Below are 14,716 nucleotides of genomic sequence, written 5' to 3' on the forward strand. Positions count from 1 at the left end.
GAATCGAAAGTAACAGAAACTGGTACTAATTTTATTGTAATGATTGACTTATTGCTTAGTTATAAGCTGTAGGCTAAAATATTATTAAGCTTCTGCCATATAGCAGACAAAGTAACCAGCTTCTTATATATAGTTTTCCTTTCACTTTATACAAAATAATAATAATAATAATAATAATAATAATAATAATAATAATAATAATAAATTGATAGTTGAGAACCTTAGTAAGAGATCACAATATCCTGAACATATTCTTTTTTCATCCTGGTGCATACTTTATTGGAAATAACATTTTGATTTGTCATGTTCTGGGTTCCGGTTCAGGGTCACCATTCTCTCCTTCTTGAAACCTCTGATCTACCACGCCTACTTCTCTCTCTTACTTCCTTCAGCTCAAATATAAATACTGTCAATTCCCATATACTCATCACACACTTCGGGAGTCTTTCCTCATATCAAAAACCAACAGACAAAATGTACCGTTTGGTAAGTATTTAATATCGGCTATTTTGTTTCATTAGGTTTTACAGTAAACGAGAGGTTTGTTATTTTGCACGTAATTCCGGAGAAGCTAAAAGAACGGTAATGTTTTAGGTATGTCTCTATGCCTATTTCTGTGTAGTTTTACGTTTCATGAATCTAGGCTTTGTCCCATGATCATGCCAGTAGATTAAAGGGACAAAATGAAAATGAAATCTTTGAGTTTTACGTCCCACGGTTATGCCGGTTAGGCTAAAGGAGACGGTGATAATGAGAGATGAGTGAAATGGTGGAATGAAGAAAGTGGGAGGAAACGGGAGAAACCCGAGAAAACCCACGAGCACGGTGTTTGTCCACCACAAAGTTCACTTGGCGGGGGCTGGGATCGAGCCCGGGACCCCAAGCACCAGAGGTGAACGCTCTACCACTGAGCCACCGCGCCCCCTAATTAAAGGGACACGCGATTAAAGAAAAGTGAATCACTGTGAAGGAATTGGTGAAATGTGCTAGAAAGCAGGAATACACCGAGAAAAACTCACATAAGTTGACTAGCACAAACTCATGTGGTCTGGGATCGAACCAGGACTCCCTTGACATCAGAGGTGAGCACTTTACGGCTGAACCTTCGTCACACCAATCCTCCGCTAAAGGAAACGCTGCAAAGATAAAAGTGATGGTGGTCATAATGAAGTGGCCTATATGAAATTCAGAAGTAGAAGGGCAGAAACTAGGCTAGGATCAGTGGCGTATTTACGATTTTGTTTCGGGAGGGGCTTTGCTAACTTTCGGGGGGGAGCTTTGCCTGAAAATGTGAAAATTCTGCAAGATATTTCATATACTTTACTACAGTAAGTAAGATTTCGGGGGGGGGGTAAGCCCGGAAGCCCCCCCTAAATACGCCACTAGCTAGGATACTAGTTTTTGGTTCCTAGAGATAAAGTGTATACGTGATATAAGAACAAAGATAATAGGAGTAACGAAAGACAAATTTAGGAAGAATGAAAGTGTATTTTAGAGGTATTTGAATAAAGAATTAAAGAAAATAGTTGTACCCTATGAGAAAGAAACATGGCTCTTTGTTAAAAGATCGAGAAAATAGTAGATGCTTTCGAAATGCGGATCCATTTCCTGTTCTAGATATACACCTGTTCAAATAGGTTATGTTTTGTTTTTTAAAAAATGTGCTCATAGTCCATCGTCAACTTAATCTTTTTTTTAAAAAAATACACGAGTTGTTGAAAATATTTACTTGTCGTGTCGAAATGTCTTTGATCAACAAAGATTCAACATTATGTAGATAAATATGTTATTTTGAGTAAACATATGAATATGATATTTCAGCATAAACATGAGTACCTAAAACTATTTATTGCTAGTTTGTTCTCACCTTCACTGATAATATCGTACCTTAGCGACACTACTACTTTAAGTACAAAATAGTTCAGCAATTAGCGAAGTTTTCCGATCCGTGAATCTTCAATTATTTAAAATAAATAGTAAGAATGCAACTGAGGTAGGAATGTAATTCTTTGTCGTTGATTCATACAATAAATAAATAATAAATTGATAATCTTTTTCACTATAGAATAAAATCTATCATATCAGATTGACAACAAACGGCACAATTTTAACGCCATAAAATACGCAGTTTTAGGATTTGCTCAGAAACTACACATGACGATTTGGTCTGAGACATTTCATTTTGTTCAGCTTGATCCGATCTATCAATTGGTATTTGTTTTGTTTCTCGGCAACTTTGTAGTTAAACAAAACTAAAATTTAAGGTTTATCATAATATTTTGGGCTGTATTTCATTTAACAATACCAAATGTCGTCTTGCTAGTGTAATAATGAGAAGCTTTATGAGATTATACTTTAGTATCAGTTTCATCTCAATAGATGGCGTAGATATCGTACAGCGTCAGTTTTTATATTTACAAAGGAAAATTTGTTTCTCTTAATTTTCTGAAAAGCTACGTATGACCATTTACACCTAAGTATATAATTTTGTTCAGTATAAATGAGATTTATTGATAGTTTATGTTTATGTTTGGACAGACATTTTTTACGGTACGCACTTACAATATTGTAGAATTTATGACACAAAATCAAAGATATATGGAAAATTTTTTCATATTTACTTTTCGAAACTACTTTTTAGCTCCTTAATTATTGCGTTTCTATAGGAATTTTCGGATATTCCGGAATTACACGAGAGTCTCACGTTTCTCCAAAGAAAAACAACAAATAAACTCTGCCGTCCCCAATTGACAGGTATTTCACAGTAAATTGTCAATTGGTATATACACGTATCGTAAATAAACATTCATTTTACTCAACATGACATTCCTTAATTAAAATATTCAGAACTTAATGGTGAAATGTATGGTTATTAAAAATTAGGGATGCGTTCGAGTAGAGTCGAGACAGAATTTTCCTGACAAAATTCGAGTCGAGACACAGCTCTTCCAATAGAAAAATATATATTTTTCGAGACGAGACATCACTTTTACGGCACATTTTCGAGTCGAGACAGTCTCAAATCTTGTCTCGTGCCCATCCCTACTAAAAATGCCAAATTTTCACCGTAAAATTTCATATTATTCTCTGAATGAAAAGTAAATGTACAGTTTTCTTCAAACAATCACGACAAACCCATTCTTTGGTAAACTCTACATTCTTATCTATAGGCAGAATTCAAACAAACAAGTGTGAATTTTCTTTACTCAATTGAGAACATTATTTTTGGCAATAAATTCCTTCATACTCTTGTGGGAATATGGCGTTTTAAACAGAGGAGGGTGGCCAGATTTGTTCTAATTTAATGTACAGTCAGCGATAAAAGTTATTTCCATTTTATGAAATTAGTTTCGTAAATAAATTCAGAATGGAAGGATAATTTGAGTAAATTAAATATAATGTAATTTTCTGTACATTCCAGCCATACCATCGTTATTTTCCAAAATGAATTTTACCAAAAGGAAAGAACTTTTATCGCTGACTGTACATCTTTATATGTAACAGAAGAAGTTCTCACTATGCCCAGGCCAAACCACATAAGCTAGAAACTTGAAATTTTGACGGTGCAGAGGATTTGTGATGTGAGGTGCCACTAAGGAAGGATTTTTTGAAATTTCGGCGGGTTGGGGGAGGGAAGTAGATGTCAATTATTATATTAAATTTTTGTCCGAAACTCCGAATCTTTGAAGGTTAGAAATATAAAATATGACATTTGGACTTCCTATTTTAAAAAAATTAGACATAAGTTTCAGCGTTTTTGGATACTTACTCTAGAAGAGAAGAAGAAAGGGTTCTGCTACAATTGTTGCAATACAATTGCCACATCTCGAAATAATTTAAGATTAGAGACATGAAATTTGGTGTTAATACATTTTATTTAAATAATTAAAGATCTGTTTTATCTTTTATATATATATATATTTCTCCTACAGGGAAAGAAAAAAACTGAAAGGAAAAGGGTAGGGTTGCAATTGTTAAAATAAGCTGGCCTTATCTCGAAATCCCTTAAGGTTAGAGACATCTGAGGAAAAATCGATATATGAACTCCTTATTTAAAACATGTATTTATACCACAGTGTTTCCGAAAATTACACTTTTAACGAGGAAAGGTACAATTTCTGTTTTTTCCTTAATATTCTCAGTATGTACAAAGTTGTCAATCCCATCATCAGGACAAAAGAGGACGTGAATAATTTGAAATGAATTTCTGAACACAGTTGGTAATTAAGCCAACATGGGAGTTTATCATTTCACTTTTGATCGAAATGCATACTCTAAGGGGAAAAGGGGTTTAAATTTTTCCATAAGAAATGTGTTTCTCAGTTTAGCGTCCTTTTCAGTAGCGAGGCTATATGAGACGTGGATTTACAGTTTAACGTAGGATCCGAACCACATGAGCTCCTGCCTGAAATTGAATCCGGGTCTCCCACACTATAGGCACATACGCTAACCGCTTAGCCAAGAAGGAGCTCCGCAAAGCATTGTAAAATAAACGTATTCTTGCCGTATAAAGACCCGTAGCAAAGGATGAAATATGAGGTACGAGACCTTATGTCAAGCAAATGCGGGTGTGTGTGGGCAAAATGCCCAGCTAACGGAAGACTAGTATGATTATATTTAACCGACAAACCATTTTAGAATTCTGCTGTTTTAAGTGTTTAGTTTAGACAAATTCCTGCTAACAAAATTACTAAAATAAAGATAATGGATTGAATAAAAAGGCTTGATACTCTTGCAGGAAACTGAACTGTTTTTCTACTTAATATTGACAAGTTTAATGATAACACCGTAAAAGTTACCAGAATTACTGATAGTTTAGTTACTTACTGCGAATCTTTGCAATTAATTGAATTAGTTAGCTTCCCTATGGCGGAAAAGGAAATTGTTTCTCATTGATTTTTAGGCAAATCTTTATTACATGAAATCGCACAAGTACATAATGTAAACACACAATGCATTTACAACATGCATGTATTTAATCAATATTATCTCATCAATTACTTCATTAAAATCACGCAAATGTGCTTTATAATACGACAATGCTATACGATAAATCTTGAACGGAAACGAATTTTTGAGTTATTGTGTTGCAATAAAATAGCGATTATCTTGGCGGATGACGTTAACGGTATCAACTCGTCAACGTCTTAAGGAGTTACTGCGAGTTCTTCCGTCAACCCACGCGATAACTTTTGAATGAAAGCAAATTTTTTATTTCTGTTTTTTTTTCTCGCAATATATATAGCTAGAGTGATTATCTTGGTCTAGTTCGTTAATGGAATCAATCCTTTTAACATTTAACGGATAACGCTGACTTACGTCCGTTCGTCAGCTCACATAACAACTTTTAAACAAAGTTCTTGTATTATTTTTGTTATTCAGTTAATAAATACTGAATGAGGGCAGGCTTCAACGGGAATGTTTGATTTATGTTTCTTTGCGATATACACCTGTGTATAGCTAGACTGATTATCATGGTCGACTTTGTTAATCTAATCAATCCGTTAACTATTAAGGGTCTTCACTACAGCGAAATTAAACTACCGCTAATTTCTGAGTTTTTCTGTAATATCTTCAAAACAAATAAAAATATTCGAAAAGCAGAAACGTAGTGATCTAAACAATACAATTTTGCATGTGATACCTTTACCACAATTCACCTATCCGCTTTTGGTATCCCACTATTTACAGAACTCGCAAAAATTGCTAAATCTTTCTACAGTTGCAAATCGAAAGCAGATACATGAGCTGTAATAACAGTAGTACATGGAAAATCGTATTATCTAGTTCACTACATTTCTGCTTTTCGAGTATTTTTATTTGTTTTGATGATATTACAGAAAAACTTTAAAATTAGTGGCAGTTTAATTTCGCTGTAGTGAAGACCCTTAATGGATAACGGTGACTTACATCCGTCCGTCAGCTCATGCGATAACTCATAAAAAAGAATCTTTCATTTCTGTTTTTTAGTAGAAAGCTAGAGTGATTATTTCGATCGAGCTTGTTAATGAAATCAACTCCTTAACATATGTACGGGGTAAGGGTGACTTTAAAGGTAGCCATTCATATCCTCATTTTCTACTATTGAAACAAAGATAGTACAAGTTAAACATCTTGCCGTTAGACGGCAGCAAACATTCTTAAGCGGGGTTGACATCTACCGGACGAAATTGGAACTTCTACTATGTGATAATTTTTCACTGTTTATGTGGAGGCCATGGATTCCATCGCGGTAGCACTTGGGTCGTGAAGTGAGGAAGGTATCAAGTGCATTTTGCTCCTCTACTAGGGATTTGAACTGGCAACCTCTAAGATGATTGTCCAAGGAATGGAACAGATGATAATCGAACGGTGCAATGTCCGGGCAGTATGATTGATGTACCAGTGTTTCCCATCCAAGGCGTAGAATGATGTCTAGGGCCATCTTAGCAACATGGGGCTTAGTGTCGTCCTATGACAGGAGAACCCATTTGCAATTCAGAAGTGCTGACTCCAGAGTTTGGAGTTTTTTAATACTGCTCAACTGCTGATAGTACGCAGTTGCATTGATGCTCTGACCAGCTGGTAGCAGTTTCCGAGCACGACGCCACGAGCAGTCAACCAAACACACAGGAGGACCTTCTTCTGGTGCAGTGCGGGTTCGGCTGTTTCCGAACTGGTTCATGGGATGTTGCTAACCAATGATGACGGCGCCGTCGAGATTCGTACAGGACTTCTCATCACATGTCAGCACCCTGTCCCAAAGTAGCTCCTTCCTCAGACGAGACAGCAAAGAAACACAGCTGTCTGCTTGTGTTCGGGTCAAATCATGTGGAACCCATCAACCCGACTTGTAGTGCTTCCCACCCAAATTGATGGAGGTGCTGCCGAATTGTTTCCCCACTCACACTGAATTGTAGTCCCAGTTACTCACATGTCTGGCCACTGTTCGCCTCTACCATCGCTGCACTGTCCGCGTAGTCATGACAGCCTCAACAAAAGCCTGGCATATTTTCCATCCCGCTGCAGCGGTGTTTGACCCCAGTTTGAATTCGTACAGCATACACGTACTTACGACGCTCTGTTGAGATCCCATGTTCACTATGTCCTTACGCAAGTTAACGCTGTAACTGAACTGCCACAACCACGTCGTATGTTGGATATACCCACACCAGCAACTGACCTTCAATTTATCTCCATTCGCATTCAACTCATGGTGTGAGTGCCAATTGAACACAGACCTAAAAAAAAAAAAAAAAAAAAAAAAAAAAAAAAAAAAACTTTTCTGGTTACTTTTATATGTACATATATATATGTAGTACTTTAGATATATAAGCATGTTCTCACAATTTTGTTGATCAAAAGACATTATTCTAAAACATTTTCAAATTGATCAACTTCTCTTAGGTCTAGCATGCCAATTTTTTTAGTGATACTATACTCATTTGTTCACATTCTATTTTGTCATAAAACTTCTATTTTGAGGTTTTTCAAACATAGTTTTTAAACTCATTTTAATGCAAACGGACTGTAATTTTATTTCCATTAGTTATGCTGTAGTCTTATATATATTATCCACTTTTTCTTTTAATAACAATATTCAAATTAATGGCACTTAAGGAGGAACAAATTTTAATTTGTAAATTAACAATCATGTCTTTCCTTACAGGTCGTTCTTTCAGTACTCTTGGCTGTTGCCGTAGCCAACCCTGACGGATTACATGCCGCTGTTAAGGCTTACCACGCAGTTCCAGCTGCAGCTGCATATGCTGCTCCAGCCATTGCCGCTCCTGCTGTTGCAGTGAAAGCTGCATATGCTGCTCCAGCTGTTGCAGTAAAAGCTGCATATGCTGCTCCAGCCGTTGCCGCTCCAGCTGTTGCAGTGAAAGCAGCATATGCTGCCCCAGCTGTAGCTGCTGTCCCAGTCACTAAGACTGTTCATTACGCTAACACTCCTGTCGTCACTGGTTACAGCACTCAGATCTACAAGCCAGGTGCTGCTGCTCTTGCTACCCCTCCCTTCCAGGTTAGCCAACAGCCAGTTATTGCTCCAGGACGTACTGTTGCCACAGTTACCCCACAGGTCACCCAGATCCAACCTGAAGTTCATGTCCAGAGAGTTCCTGTTGATGTACCAGTTGCTCAACCAGTAGCTGTACCAACCCCAGTTGTCAGTGAAGTCGAAGTCCGTACTCCAGCTGTTGCTGCTGTAGCTGCTCCCGCCGTTCCAGCTGTTGCTGCTGTTAAAACCGCTCATGTATCTGCTCCAGTTGCTTACGCTGCTCCAGCCGTTCCAGCTGTTGCTGCTGTTAAAACCGCTCATGTATCTGCTCCAGTTGCTTACGCTGCTCCAGCCGTTCCAGCTGTTACTGCCGTTAAAACAGCTCATTATGCTGCTTACGCCGCTCCTGCTGTTGCTGCTGTAAAAACAGCTCATTATGCTGCTCCAGCAGCTTACGCCGCTCCCGCTGCACCTGTGTGGTAATTGACTATAAACGTCTATCTCGATTATTAGTTTGATCAGCGCTAAATAAATGTTAACAAAACAAAAAAGAAAGAAATATCTTATTTATCTAAATGGAAAGACTGTTAAATTTTATTTAAGTACATATTGCAATAAACAGAGGAAATAAAATACTGGATTTTAAAATTCATTTTATTTATTCATATCTTACTTATAGTTCAAAATATTTCTTTTATCCGTTTGATATAAGTGTGAACCACAAGGAGGTTTATCATTATAAACTTTAATAACATTGTAGAGGAAACCCCTACAGGAACGATACATGGCTCGTTGAATTCAGCAACTGAACAATTTTTGATTATTTACGAAAAACATATTCAAAATGGGCACCACGTCTTGCAAACACACTTGCATCCTATGGGCAACATTCCTGATAGTTATCGTACAAGTCTATACAGTAATCTCGTTGATACGTTAGTGATCAATATCTTCAGTTCTTTGATAGATGAGGTTTCATATGAACTATTTTCTCCCTTAGAAAACACCACAAATAAAATTTGGGGAGCGTAAGGTCAGGCGACCTATGTGACCAAGGAATACCCTCTACTTTGTGCGAAATTAGAAGACCAAGGATATAGTGATGCAAGAAAGTCATGAATATTCGTGCTGTATGAGCCGTGGCTCCGTCTTGTTGGAACCACAAGTTTCCCATGTTTATTTTATGCGAATAGTGGAGATAGTGTAATTTTCAAGTATCTCAACATATAGTTCGGAATTCACTGTTGTGTTATTGACTTCATCGTCTTGATAAATTTCCGCAATGCCACAGCATATTGTAATCTTCGGAGAATTCAGGGGGATTTCAAACGTTCAACAGGCACCTGCTGTCCCGAAAAGCCGAAATTTTGCTTGTTTACAAATCTATGAAGATACAAGTAGCATTCAGAAAATAAACACACTGCTGAACAAGACTGCACTTATTTAATATAAAAACACATTTACACGTGACGTTTCGATCTTCTAGCCAAGATCCTCATAAGACGTACAAGTACACGTATGAGCGTACGTCTGATGAGGGTCTTGGCTAGAAGATCGAATCGTCACGTGTACGTCTGATGAGGTCCTAGCAATCTCCAACCATGCTGATGTCGCTAGGCCGATTTCCGAGGGCTACACAAAACATCTTGCCTTACCCGTTCTGTGTTTGGTGTGTTGTGAGAGTTCTTCGTGGGCAACTTCCGTGCTTCCTGGAGGTTTGTGTTACCTCTTCAGCATTCCACTTTTTCACCTAGTTTAATATTCTTGTCTTGGAGGCTACCTAAACTTTCTCTGCGTGGTTAGGTTTGATTTAATTTTCATATACTCGTTCACAATGAAGACAGAAAAGACACGCATCTTAATGCTATACGAGGTCGCCATCTTGTATGACGTCACGTAAGTGTTGCCAGATGAACAAAACACAAATTTTTGAGTTGGAGAATTCTATGAACAATGCATAGTGATGATTACTGAAGGGGGAGTAAGGAAGCGAGCCTCTCCGGAGGCTACCTCTGTTCTCCCAGTGAAGTAATGTAAAACTTATCATTTTCAGTACACGAAAGGTAAAGTTGACATTATTACTGGCCAGGTGACGTTACTGTACGGAATTTAATGTTTTTATAATGATGAGCCTTATTATGGTCCACGCTGTATGCACTAATGAAGTGTTCATAAATGAATACGCTGTTTTAAATGGAGAAAATGAACATATCATATGAAATGAATATGTATGATATTAGAACTGAAACCACGAGTGACACAAAGCAAGAAGCATTGTAATATCCTGGTATTTCTCATTCTCGAGAGTTGGGGTATTTCTTATTCTCGAGAGCTGGGTTATTTCTTATTTTCGAGAGCTGGAGTATTTCTTATTCTCGAGAGTTGGGGTATTTCTTATTCTCGAGAGCTGGGGTATTTCTTATTCTCGAGAGTTGGGGCATTTCTTATTCTCGAGAGCTGGGGTATTTCTTATTCTCGAGAGTTGGGGTATTTCTTATTCTCGAGAGTTGGGGTATTTCTTATTCTCGAGAGTTGGGGTATTTCTTATTCTCGAGAGCTGGGTTATTTCTTATTTTCGAGAGCTGGAGTATTTCTTATTCTCGAGAGTTGGGGTATTTCTTATTCTCGAGAGTTGGGGTATTTCTTATTCTCGAGAGCTGGGGTATTTCTTATTCTCGAGACTTGGGGTATTTCTTATTCTCGGGAGCTGGGGTATTTCTTATTCTCGAGAGTTGGGGTATTTCTTATTCTCGAGAGCTGGGGTATTTCTATTCTCGAGAGTTGGGGTTTTTCTTATTCTCGAGAGTTGGGGTATTTCTTATTCTCGAGAGTTGGGGTATTTCTTATTCTCGAGAGTTGGGATATTTCTTATTCTCGAGAGCTGGGATATTTCTTATTCTCGTTATACATTCTGTTGTGACGATTGATCTTCAACACTTGTTTTTGCCACACTAGTTGAATAGTATTTTGATACTCTAAGTTACTATTGGAACTATTTCCATTATTAGTTCTCTATTAGTGAAGGAAAAGAAATCAGTGTTTCAGATAAATATCGATCTCCTTGATGTCAGAAATACCTATAAAATGAAATTCTAATTCTTTGAAATACAGATTTTTTTGAAAAGAAAAGAAAAGACGTAATGATAAATGATAAATAAACTAACGTTTATCACTACGCTACCATGAAAAGTATTCTGCTTTCAGTTGCAGTCATAGATCACTTATCAATAGAGAAAATAATGGCGGCATTTTTGGATGGAGGATTGTACACATAAAAAGCCGGATTTTCACAAAAAATGGATAATCTAGCTTTTTTTTAAAAAAAAAACAAAAAACTCTTAATGATTTTCTTCAAGAATCACCTTTATTTTCCGGCAGTGAATTCTACAACTTAAAAATTACATTTACAACATTCAGTACTTGTGAGTTCCATGTTCAGTTCGGGACTGCCTAGTGACCATCTTTATTGGTTTTCGAATTGTTGCTTAATTGATGGCCAGCAAGATTAAGTTATGGAACCCAACATACCACAAGAGTCACGCTGGTTGCCTTATTTCTTCGAAATTCCTGAAAATTATTCATTTTGTCATTTGTGTTGTACAGATTGTATAAGTTCAAGCTGGCAAACAGGAAAAAATGCATTATAAACCAAGAAACAGATAGAAATCTATAATTGTGCGTTTTCGTGCTTTTTTTTTTTTTTTTTTTTTTGTCTCGTTCCCGGTTCAGGAAAACTCTTTATTGTGAGCTTCAGATTTTCTGTTAGAACTTAATATAAGTTCAGTCTACAAAATTAAAGTTCTAAACGGTCATTAAGGGTATGTTGTAATTTTAACGTAGCGAACTTTATTATTTACAGAATTATTCTTTCTTTACATAATGTCAGTATATTTGTAATAGGAAACTTAGTTACGACAAAGTAAGAATAGTTCGCGTACAATTAAACAAACTTACATCAAATAACCACTCTTGAAACAATATTTTTAAGAACGAAGCTTTGTGTAGTTGGATACATTTTGTATAGTAACGAACCAGGTCTTCAAAATAACGTTTTACTTATTCATTGTTTCTGCACGTTAACTTTATTAAATAGTAAAACTAATTTATTTATTTATTTATTTTCGTCAATGCAGGCATTATACTTTTATATAAAAGAAATTCTGACTGAGTGGCTGACTGATCAACGCCCAATCGAAACCGCTTAAACTGACAACTTCAAATTTAAACAGTGCATAGGAATTTGTGGCAGAAAGTACCACAATGGAAGGGTTCAATCAGGGAGAGAGAGAGGAAAGACTAGTGACAATTATTATATTAAAATATTTATACTACGTATATCTCCGAATCTCTGAAATTATAGACATAACATTTGGTACATGAAATTCTTATTTAAAATAGTTAGATACATGTTTAAATGTTTTTCTATATTCTACCTAGAAGGGTAGAAAATGAGTAAGACGAAAAAAATATAAGGATTACTGTACAATAATTAGTTTTATAATAAGTCTATATGTCGGAATCTCCTAATATTAAACAAATGGAATTTCGTATTTAAACTTACCATTTATAATAATTAGAAACATATTTCAGTGTTTTCTTTTAATATTTGAAAGAAAGGAAAGGAAATTAATGGTAAGTACAAAAGAAAAAAAATCAAAATTATTACAATATAATGTTCATATTTCGCAATTTCTTAAAGTTAGAGAATACAAATTTGATATATACATTTCTCATTTAAATTAATTTAAACACATGTTTCGACGTTTTTTTTTTAAAAAAAAATATTTTGTGTAGAAGGGAAGAAAATGGAATGCAAAGGAAGGGGATTACAATTATTATTGTAAGATGTCGATATTTTGGAATTCCTTAAAGTTAAATACGTGAAATTTGGTATTTATACTTTTCATTTAAAACAACCAATTGTTTCACTGTTTTAAAATATGTGATGTAGAGAAAGGAAGAAAAAGGGGTGGGAGGGGTGGATTATATAAAATGGCTATACTAATTGTTCGAATTTCATGCGAGACTTCGTGTTGAGATATATGTATATAAGGTACAGAAGGGAGAACCTCTCATATTGTCTTCAGTAACATTTGGAGACATTTGCTAGTATTCTATATTAATCAGCAATACATTTAAATTGAAAGAATTTTGTGGTGGAAAAGATACATTTTGTCGACTCACTACTTTCACCGTTCAATAAGGCATTTGAATTGAAAGAATTCTGTGGTGGAGAAGAAACATTTTGTCAACTCACTATTTTCACCGTTCAACAAGACATTTAAATTGAAAGAATTTTGTGATGGAAAAGAAACATTTTGTCGACACGCTATTTTCACAGTTCAACAAGACATTTGAATTGAAAGAATTTTGTGGGAAAAAAAAACACATTTTGTTCACTCGCTATTTTCATTGTTTATCTGCTAGTTGGAAATTCGTCTATTTCCAAAAACCAAAGATTTTCTTAAAATTTGAGACCGAATATTTTGTGAAAGGAATAAATGAATGATAATAAGGTACGTAAATGGTATTAATTTACTTCTTTAACCAAGAATAATGATTTAGAATGAGCTCTTGGCTACAGGTGACTGGGAATTGATCCTGCGACTACACTAATTAAACACAAATACAGCCAGATGTTCGTCTATAAGGGAATCCTGGTTTGAGTTATCATTTCGTGATGCTCTCTCTTCTACATCTTAAGGAAAGCACCAAACGGTGATCAAATTATTTTAACGAGTATGTAACTTAAGCTGATACACGCACATATACATTTTTAAAAACACACAAGAAAATGCTTGCTTGAAAGTCAAGTTTTCCCTCTCATTTCTTTAGAATATCAGCTGACGGGAAATACATTGCTGCAAGTGAAGGACAAAAATTGTGGTTGACGACGTCATTTGAAATTCAGTCTTAAACACTGTCACGTTTCTTGCAAAAGGATGGAAATATTATGTTCTGTTTAGCAGCAGAAGAGAGATTTTTTTTTATCTTTGTTATTAGTATTTGATCAGTACTCAGTTCATGCATAAGTATTGAAGAATGGCCCTTGTATATTACTCCCTTCTTCCCCTATCCTCCCTGCTCTAAACGAGAACTGATTTTAAGTGACAGAGAGCGTTCTTGAAAAGCTGTGACAAATTGTTATTTTTGTATGCGAAAGGTAATTGTGTTGATTATTTTGAATCCTTTAGGTATAATGCTAAAATAATAAGAGTGCTGCTTTTGGGTTCGGTTCTCTGATAGCATCTCTTCGAAAGCAATTATGATGAAGGAAATGTTTTCCGCTCATACTTTATCGCAATGAAATTTGGTATACACATAACCTACACATCCTATAGTGTTTTTCACAGTACATTATGTTCGTGTGGTCTTCGCTGGGGGTGTTCCAGAGGGTCAAATTTTCCTAAAAGAGATTTTCTGGAGGGAAATTTCTCGAATCATCCTCAATTTTTCTATTTGCTTATATGGATAGTGCTGAAGTAGTAGCTACGTAACTAGAAGTCAAAAATTTCCTTTATAATAATGCCGCACCTTAAAACATTGGCAATATTTTGCAACATAAATCCATGAGAGAATACGAAATTCTACCATTTGGCACAAATACTCTACAGTATGCTCAATTTATATAGTTGGCTGATAACTACTAATTTTAGAAATGTTGGTGCTCATACCATATTATGAGACTCAACAAAGGTGAGATTTAAATTTCTGAATTATAATAATAGAAAATAA

The 14,716-nt window shown here is 35.7% G+C and overlaps 1 protein-coding gene across 3 annotated transcripts; it reads left to right on the forward strand.

Annotated features, from left to right (window-relative positions):
* The first annotated feature begins 427 nt into the window (after positions 1–427).
* On the forward strand, positions 428–8,633 carry LOC145681486 (uncharacterized). Of its 3 annotated transcripts, XM_081753137.1 has the most exons (3): positions 428–486; positions 7,649–7,765; positions 7,799–8,633. In XM_081753137.1, the coding sequence occupies exons 1-3, from the start codon at positions 475–477 to the stop codon at positions 8,462–8,464; spliced, it is 795 nt and encodes a 264-aa protein (XP_081609263.1). In that variant the 5' UTR covers positions 428–474; the 3' UTR covers positions 8,465–8,633. The 3 variants fall into 3 exon arrangements, with proteins under 3 accessions (XP_081609263.1, XP_081609261.1, XP_081609262.1); XM_081753135.1 differs by having other exon boundaries at positions 7,649–8,633; XM_081753136.1 differs by lacking the exon at positions 428–486 and adding an exon at positions 4,144–4,155 and having other exon boundaries at positions 7,649–8,633.
* The last annotated feature ends 6,083 nt before the right edge of the window (positions 8,634–14,716 follow it).

This window comes from Thermobia domestica, chromosome 3, assembly GCF_964235325.1.
Source record: "Thermobia domestica chromosome 3, izTheDome1.hap1.1, whole genome shotgun sequence".
In the NCBI taxonomy this organism is placed as follows: Eukaryota; Metazoa; Arthropoda; class Insecta; order Zygentoma; family Lepismatidae; genus Thermobia; species Thermobia domestica.